The sequence below is a fragment of the Populus euphratica genome, unplaced genomic scaffold (genome assembly GCF_000495115.2).
Source record: "Populus euphratica unplaced genomic scaffold, PopEup_1.0 scaffold1147.1, whole genome shotgun sequence".
NCBI lineage: Eukaryota > Viridiplantae > Streptophyta > Magnoliopsida > Malpighiales > Salicaceae > Populus > Populus euphratica.
The window spans coordinates 51384-61198 of NW_011500991.1; the positions used below are offsets into that span (position 1 = coordinate 51384).

Consider the following 9815-nt stretch of genomic DNA (forward strand, 5'->3'; position numbering starts at 1 on the left):
GCAACCATGAGAAAAATATTTATTCTTGTACATTACTACTGGACTTATATCAGAGGTTATAAAATCTAACTCAAGGATCTAAAAGTGTTAAAGATTACATAAGGAGATTGAAATCACTATGACTTGGACTAATATGGTGGAGGATAGAAAAATAATTATGGCTAAGTTTCTAAATGCTCTAAACCATTATATAATGAATATGGTTGAGTTGCAATATTATATAGAGTTAAAAGATATGGTACACATGACTACGAGGATGGAAAGACAACTTAAAAGATAAGGTAGTGCACATAAAGTTTTTGATTTAGGTTCTTTTTCATAATGGAGATCGAATTATAGAAAATATGAGATTGTTCAAACCAAGTCAATTATAAGTGTTAAGGTTGAACCTTCTAAGGCAAGAAAGAAGTTGCAATTGATTCTAAAGGTAAATATGATGCTCAACATAATTATAACCATGATATTAAATGTTTTAAGTGTTTAAGAGTTAGATATATAGCTTCTCAATGTCTAAACAAGAAAGCTATGATTTTAAAGGGAAAATATATCTCATATGAGATGCCATGTAATTAAAAATGTATGTAGTAAGATTATTGACGGTGAAGATTGTGTCAATGTTGCTAATACTACAATTATTGAAAAAATAATTATAAACACTACTAAATATTATAGACCATATATGCTTCAATTATTGAATGAATGTGAAGAAGTTAATGTTAATAAATAGGTCTTGATGTCTTTTGCAATTGAAAAATATCATGATGAGGTTTTGTTTGATATGGTTCTTATATATAGAGGTCATTTGTTATTGGGGGCATCTTTGGCAATTGGATAGGAGAGTAGTTTAATGGTTTAGAAATAGGTACTCTATTATAAAAAATAAAAAATCTATCATATTTATGCCATTGTCATCGAAATAGGTCTATAAAGACAAATTTAAAATGAAAAGTAAAAGTGATGGTAAAAAAGGGTGAACATCATAAAGAGGATGTGAGCTTAAAGTGGAGAGAAAAAATTGTAAGGAGATCTAGTCAAGAGTGGAGAGAAAAAGAAACATCTGAGTTTTTATACAAAAGAGAGTGAAATAAATAATGCTTTTTATTCTAACCAGCTAATGATTGAAATTATGTGTAAAAAGGCTTATCTTAACACTAATAGACTTGATCCTTGAATTCTTAATATGACTATTTTTTTATTATAGGAAATCAAAGATGTGTTTTCTGAAGAGATTCTTTATGGTTTACCACCAATAAAAGGAATAGAACATCAAATCAATCTAGTATATGGCATTGTGATTCCTAACTAACCACCTATCAAAGTAATATCGACGAGACAAAGAAATTTTAAAGAAAAGTTAAGGAGCTGATGTCAAAGGGGTATATAAGAGAAAGTATGGGTTCGTGTGTTGTTCTTGTTTTGTTAGTGTTAAAGAAAGATAGATCTTGGTGAATATACGTTGACTGTTTTGCCATCAATAAAATTATGATATAGTATAAACATTCAATCTCTAAGCTTAATGATATGATGGCTAAATTGCATGGTTCTTCTTGTTTTACAAAGATTGATTTAAAAAGTGGATATTATCAGATTAAAATGAAATAATAAGATGAAAGAAAAACTATCTTTAAAACTAACTATGAAACTTATTAATGGTTAGTGATGTTATTTGGACATATTAATGCACCTAATACTTTTCTTGATGAATCATATGTTATGTGCATTTATAAACAAATTTGTTATTGTTTACTTTGAAGATATTTTAATCTACAATAAGAGTGGATGAACATGTTGGCCATTTGAGTTGAGTACATAATGTTTTAAGAAAGTAAACGTTATTTACTAATCTAAAAAAAATATACTTTTTACATAGAAAGAATTGTGTTTATTAGATATGTTGTTATTATAAAAGGTATCAAGATGAATAAGAAAAAAGTGAAGGTTATTCAAGAATGACCCACACCTAAGTCAATCACTAAGGTATGAAGTTTTTAGCACACTAGTTGCACCACTTAGTAAAATTGTTAAAAAGTCGGCGTGATTCAAATGAGGTATTAAATAAGACAATACTTTTAAACTTCTTAAAGAAAAACTTAGTTTGACACCTTTATTAACTTTACCTGACTTTACTAAAGCTTTTAAGATTAAGTATGATATATATTGAAGTTGTTTTAATGATGCCTCAAGAATATATATTGAAGTTGTTTTAAAACATGAGAAATTGATGATTGCATATTTTAGTGAAAATCTCAATGGTGCAGCATCAAAACTACTCAACTTGTAATAAGAAGCTTTATATATTGGTAAGGGCTTAGGAGACTTGACAGTACTACTTGTGGGAAAAAAATTATGATTTATTCAAATAACAAGTTGCTGAAATATTTGAAAAGATAAGGTAAGTTGAATCGGTATCATGCCAAATGAGTGGAATGTATTGAGATTTTTTTTTTATGTGATCAAATGCAAGCAAGGTAAGGAAAATGTAGTGGATAATGCATTATATATAAGGCATGCATGTTTTGCATGAATATTTTTTTTTTCCAAAGACAAGATATAGTGTGTAAAGAGTGTGAGATAGATGCATTACATATAGACAAGTTAAGTTTAAAGTCTTATAGCATGGTTTGTATACTTATTTGCTTGTACTAAAGGAACCTTGGGTAAATATTTATGTGGACTTTATTTTAGGGTTACCAAGGTAAAGAAAAAAGGTTGGGATTATATATTTACAGTTGTAGATAAGTTTATATAAGATGACGCATTTTATATCATATTAAAAAATCAATGATACAACTAACATAGCTTATTTATTTTTTAGGAAAGTAGTATGACTTCATGGGGTACTTAAGAATATAGTTTCAGATTATGATGATAAGTATCTTGGCTACTTTTAGAAGATTTTATATGGGAAATTGATACCAAGTTATTATTTTTTACTAGTGGTCATCCATGAATAGATGGACAAATATATATATTAAATAAGACTTAAACTATATTTATTCAAAAGAATCTTAAGAATCAAGAAGATCAGTTCTTGTTCATTGAGTTTATTTATAATTAAAATGTACATTCAACAACTAATTATTCACATTCTAATGTTGTTGCTTGTGGTTTTAACATGTTAACTCTATTAGTTTTGAAAAAGTAATCAAACTATAACATGTTTTTTTGTGACTACTATTTTAAAAAAAAATTAAGATGACAACATATTAGATCAACTCGGGTCAACCCAGGTTAATTTGTTTAATTCATGAATTAAGTCATAAAACCATAATAACATCATAAAAAATAAATCGAAACAAATTATGATAATTCAATCGACTTAATATTAAAGAAAAAAATTAAAAAACAAAATAAAAAATAACTCAATTCAACCTATATTAACATACCAAATTCGCAATTAGAGTCATTAGACCAGAATAATACTATAGAAATAAAATCAAAAGAAATTATGTGGTTGAATCCTTAATCTACTTAATGTTGAAAGATGAAATTAGAAAAAAAATAAAAAATTACTCGAGATAACTTGAGTTAACCAACTAAATTTGTGACTTGGATTATGAGATTAAGATAATCTGATAGAAAATAAATTAAAATAAATTATAAAATTTAATATTAAAAAATAAAATTATAAAACAATGTTATAGTAACCATTGTCTCGTGAGGAGGTGAACATTTAGTTTTTGTTGATGGTAATGGTGTCATTTCCAACGTGATGAATTTTAAAGTGGTGGGAAAAAGAAATAAAAATTGAAGGTGTGTGATTAAAATATTCACCATCTTTTAGCAGCTTTTGATGGTATTTTTTTTCAGAGGCGGAAATCCAGAAGAGATGGCAGAGAAAAAGCAAAACCCACCGAAATGTTATCCTGCAGTCTGCTCGAGAATCAGAGATGACATAGAAACCACTAACATAAAAAGCAAACCATAATTTTGCCCACTTTACTCCTATTACTATATCATTCCAGCATGTAGGGTGTCATGCTGGGCATCAAGTGTGCGTGACGCAAATGTTCTTATGCTATATCACCACGTATTCGTGATATTATATATATAGCAAGTAGAATATTTTTATGTTTTCTAAATAAAAAAAATTTATTCTTTTATTTTCAATTAAAATTTTTAATGTATTTTAAAATTATTTTAATGTGTTAATATTAAAATAATTTTTAAAAAATAAAAAAAAATATTATTTTAATATATTTTTAAATAAAATATACTTTAAAAAACAACTAGCTATCAAATAATCATTAGGCTAGCATATAATTTTTTGACCATGTTTTTGTTTTTTTTATTGTCAGCTTTTTTACTTTAATCTTTCTTCTTGGAGAAGCATAATCTGTGGCTGCATTAGCAATTATAGAATCAAAAGTTCCACGAGTTATCAAGGGGAGAGATGAAGGTATGATTTATGCTTGCAGAAAGAGTGTCTTCATGAACTCATAGACTTATAGCTAGAGAACACGCAAGCTTAATGTAAAAATCAACTATATATGAGCATTATTAAGGCACATAGCTAGAAACCTTAATTCATGATCATTTGCATCATCAACCCCATAGGATTCTTCTTCTTTATTTTTATTTTTATTTTTTAAAAAAGAAAAACAATAATGGGTTCCCAGCAAGTGCAGTGTTGTGAACTAATTCACGAACTTGTATTGTCAACAACGAAAACTCATTCCAAAAGGGTCATGGGTCCCAATTCATGATTATCTATCATAATTATATTTTAAAAATATTTTTATCATAATTATATTTTTTTTAAATAATTATTTTTTCCTTATATTTTTTATACGCGTCCCACTCTATTTTTTTTTTAATTTTTGAATGTCTCAATTTATAACCATAAACATTTTATGAATATAATGATTAATATGTTGATCTAATTACCAACCATATCAATAATATAAAAACAAATGGACTAACCTATATTCCATGTAATACTAAAATGTGTGGGGTTTTTATTATATACTTGTTTTTATTTTGATTCTTAAATTTTATTTTTAAGCGATTGATTTTGAATTTTTATAAAATGGTAGGATTGGAAGAGCGGGAACTAAAATGAAAAATAAGACACACATGAATGGTATACTATAAGTTTTGAAAAAATTCATTTTAATTCTTTAACTTAAATAATCATGTAAATTATACATTTTTTTCCCTTGAAATTGTTTTAGTTCTATTTTGGTATAAAAGTTTATTTTTATTATTTTTTTATTCTTGATTGAAAATGGAGAGAGAAGAGTTGTTGGATTCTGATAGCACAAAAAAATTTGTTGTTGACATTTATTTAGGCCACCAAAATAGAAATTTTTTTTAATTAATATATAATTTGAAAATTCATGAAAAAACATATATGAGTTCAGATTGATTTTTAATTTCAAGTTGAGATTGGTTTTGGGGGCATTTTTTAAGATTATTGATAGATTTGTCATGATTTCTAAGGTGTTTTATAGATATTTTAGGTCAAAAATGGATTGAAAAAAAAGTTTTTTTTTATCAAAAGAGAATAATTCCTAATTTTTTAGTCATTATCATAGTCAAAAATTTAAAAAAAATAAGGAAGATGTTGTTGACTATGCTAGATCTAAACACCACAAGTTTGGTAATCATATTAGACTCAAACTACTTGAGTCTAGGTTTTACTAACATACTAGATTTATATTATATAGACTTGATAAAAAATTACAATGGATAAACTTGTGCATTGACTACTCCTTGTCTTAAAACTTTTCTAATTATATTATTATTTATAATTTATCTTAATTTCTTTTTATATTATTAATTATTAAAGCTTATATTATTTTATATATTTAGCAAAAACATGAGCTAAGTTTAATGCACTAATAATAAAAAAATACCAAGGCACGAGCATGTATCTAGTATCAAATAAATTATGTGACATGTTATGCATTATTGCGGTAACATCACATGAACTGTAATGCTATAATAATATGTCACTGACAATGATGGCGTCCAACAATCACCAATTGGACTCTCTACCCAGGATATACCCTTCTCTCGAGCCAGCCAGCCAGCCAGCCAATTTAAGTGCGTTTCGAATCGAACCTGGGAAGTACTGGCAAGTGAATTTGATTCCCTTCGGATATTCCCTTATGCCCACGCTTTTAATTTGCCTCCATAACCAATGTGGCGTTTATGTGCGCTCACAAATAGTAAGAGCCTAATCATTATATATACTTTTTAGTTTTTAATCATTCCACGTCATTTTATCATCCTCAAAAAGCAACCATATTTATATATATTAGGAGGCAAAATTTGAACACTAGACCTCAAGTCAAATTAAAAAAAGATAATTTAACATGATATTCTTTTATATTCAGTGTCATCTTCTTATTTAATCGATGTTTTTATGAAGTTAAAACCTTGTTTTTTGATATAATGTACGAGTTTTTATTTTATTATACATAAATGCTTGTTATAGTAGTCTTATGTATATATTTGAAATCTAAACTCTATTTTATTATTTAATTTATTGTCTATAGATGAAGATATAATTTGTTTTCCGTCCTGTGGTGGATATAATAATAATAACATTAAGGAGTAATGAGAACGCAAGCATCTCCTTAATCCGTTGATATGGGAGACCAAGATAAAAGTCATGAAATCGGACGATCAAGGGAACATGTGCTTGGAATAACAAGTGGGTCCATAGGAATTAAAAGTAGAAAGTGACACGTATACGTATAACGTTGTGGAGAGACCAAACAGGACAGGAGTGGTAGGAAAATCGCATGGCTGGCTTCGGTCGCCTGCCACTTCTCAGAACAAAAACACCCGCACCTTCTTGTAATATTCCTTTGGCATCTTAAATCCGAATGCAACTCTGATTCTTCAACTAACCCCGAGCTACTTCTCTATATAAATGCCCCTTCCTCTCCTCTTCTTTTCAAAAATCCACATCTCAGAAATATTTACATCCTAGCTAGTATTTGTTCTTTTTCGACGTGGTGATCAATGGCCGCCACCGCTGCTGCTGCTGGTGGAATTGTGGTGGTTTTTGATTTTGACAAAACCATCATTGACGTGGATAGTGATAACTGGGTTATTGATGAGTTGGGTTTTACCGATTTGTTCAATCAACTCCTCCACACCATGCCATGGAATTCTCTCATGGTCAGTACACACATTATTTAATGTCATGTAACAATATTATTGCTTTTCTTTTGTTATATTGAAACTAATGTTTCAGGAATGATCAGTTTGTTTATATTCCCCCATGTTAATTTCTTGATGTTTTTCTCGTTTCTATTTATTTTACATCCTTTATGTACTGATTTTAATAAAAAGATTCCGGCTTTCTTGAAATTTCCAGGACAGGATGATGAAGGAAATTCATTCACATGGAAAAACCATTGAAGACATTGCAGAGGTTCTGAGACGTATTCCTATTCATCCCCGGGTCATCTCTGCTATCAAAGCAGCCCATGCTTTAGGGTAATATATCTGTTGTAAACGCGCACGCACAATTCTCTCTAATTATGCTTAACAGCGAGGAATTAAATTTAATCTTGATTTGTCTGCAGGTGTGAGTTGAGGATTGTAAGTGATGCAAACATGTTCTTCATCGAGACAATTCTAAATCATCTTGGGTTGAAGGATTACTTCTCTGAAATCAACACGAACCCAGGTTTTGTTGATGAGCAAGAGAGGCTAAGGATATCTCCTTACCATGATTTTACTCAATCTTCTCATTGCTGCAGCCTTTGCCCTCCTAACATGTGCAAGGTATGTTGATAACTACAGTCAAGATCAAAGATTTAATTTCTTATGGGAATTAGAAAAGGCCATTCATATTTGAAGGTTCCCAGAGGATTCTAGATCACATATTTATGAAAATCATTGGTGCTGGATTGGACACAGAATGATTGGTACATGTTTTCTTATGATGGGGACAATTGGTCATAATTACATATCTCTGTGACCCCACCACATGTATGATCTCGACATGCAGTCAACTTTTGATTTTTATTATATTATAGGTGGAGAGGTCAAATATTTTAATTCTAATGCATGATTTATTAGGAAATTATAATTATAATTTTTGTGCTTTATGTTTTCCCTAAAATAAAATAGGGTCTCATCATTGAAAGAATCCAAGCTTCCATATCCAAGGACGGAAGCAAGAAAATCATCTATCTGGGAGATGGTGCTGGCGATTATTGCCCGAGCTTGAAGCTTACCGCGGCAGATTATGTGATGCCAAGGAAGAATTTCCCAGTGTGGGATTTAATCAGCGAGAATCCACTGCTTGTGAAGGCAGAAATTCATGAATGGATCAACGGGGCAGAGCTAGAACGGGTGCTGCTCCAAATTATTGAAAGAATTTCCACGGACGAGATCAGCAGCAATTCTGCTCAGTTGCTCTCAGCTGATTGCAAGTTACAGACCATATCAATCGCCGCTCATGAAGGCTTGCCTCAACCCCTCTCAGTTACCCAGTAGTTAACCTATATTAGCAGCTTAAATGTTGGACAAATGCCAAAGCTACCTAGATTTTTCTCCCCCTTCTATCTTGGGTTTAAACAAGAAGCATGCAAGTTTGCGACGTTTCATGTGGATCCATAAAAGTATTCTATAATATAAATATTAAGCTTGCTTCACCCTGTTATTGTTGCTTGTGCCGTAATTCCTGCTATCTTTTCCACAAGAGATATATTCAGACGAGAATAGCTAGACTAGACATTCAAGTGAAGAAATCATTGTGCATACTAGACCGAAAACCACAAATTAAGGAGCAAAGTATACAAGAGAAATTTGTAGTGATTTTAGGAGGGTGGTTGGAAAAATATTGACAATTTTGTTACAAATCTTCATTTGTTAGGATTTTTTCATTTAACCTTAGTGATCAATCAATGTTGACTATGATGCACTATATAGCATTGTACCTTTAAGTTGTTCAACATCTAGAGATGTTGACCAAAACTAAACAATATTGAAACTTGATTTTTGAGACATATTTTGTGGATATGTCAATGAGATTATATATGTTGTCAAACTTTTATCGCAAAATATCCCTTTCATCCATGATTTCTAACGAAATAAAAGTGAACATCAATGTGCTTAGTGCGGAAATAATGAACATAGTTATTTGTAAGACAAATAGCACTTTAACTATCAGAATGGACACTCACGTGATACTAAACAAATCTCGAGTCATCAATCAACCTATATAACCAAATAGCTTTCTTAAAGGCTTCCATTATTGTGATGTACTCTACCTTGGTTGTTGACAAAACTATTATTAATTATAATGTTGACCTCTAACTTACAGACTTTTTAGCAAGTGTAAACACATAGTATGTTATGGAACAACATTTGTCTAAGTCACCAGCATAGTCTGAGTCCATATAACCAAGTAAATTTTGTCCAAGTCTATCAGTTCACTCAAAATTTAAACCAATATTAATTGTGCCATGAATATATTGTAGAATCCACTTAACTTTCTACTAGTGATTTTGTCTCAAATCATGTATATACCTGCTCACCATATTGACAACATGCAAAATATCTAGTCTCGTACAAACCATTGCATATGACACGACTGAAAGATTGATGTCTTCTCCCAAGTGCAGGAGTGTCGAAGTAATAAATAACCCAGCAAGACCGAGGTTGAACCACAGGGAGGTTATTTGTACAAATTATAAATAACAATAACACAATAACAATAACAATAACAATAACAACAACAACAATAATAATAATAACAATAACAATGATAATAATAATACTAATAATAATAATAATAATAATAATACTAGTAGTAGTAGTACTAGTAGTAGTAGTAGTAGTAGTAG

General features: G+C 29.9%; 1 protein-coding gene across 1 annotated transcript; it reads left to right on the forward strand.

Moving 5' to 3' along the window:
• Positions 1–6747: 6747 nt before the first annotated feature.
• Positions 6748–8630, forward strand: LOC105116978 (inorganic pyrophosphatase 2-like). Its single transcript, XM_011014504.1, has 4 exons — positions 6748–7134; positions 7334–7455; positions 7545–7746; positions 8095–8630. The coding sequence occupies exons 1-4, from the start codon at positions 6976–6978 to the stop codon at positions 8461–8463; spliced, it is 852 nt and encodes a 283-aa protein (XP_011012806.1). The 5' UTR covers positions 6748–6975; the 3' UTR covers positions 8464–8630.
• The last annotated feature ends 1185 nt before the right edge of the window (positions 8631–9815 follow it).

Excerpts from the sequence above, each read along its gene's own strand:
- LOC105116978 (XM_011014504.1), top strand. The coding sequence starts at position 6,976 with ATGGCCGCCACCGCTGCTGCTGCTGGTGGAATTGTGGTGGTTTTTGAT. Across the intron at positions 7,135-7,333 it reads TGCCATGGAATTCTCTCATG|GACAGGATGATGAAGGAAAT; the intron begins GTCAGTACACAC and ends TGAAATTTCCAG. Across the intron at positions 7,747-8,094 it reads GCCCTCCTAACATGTGCAAG|GGTCTCATCATTGAAAGAAT; the intron begins GTATGTTGATAA and ends AAAATAAAATAG.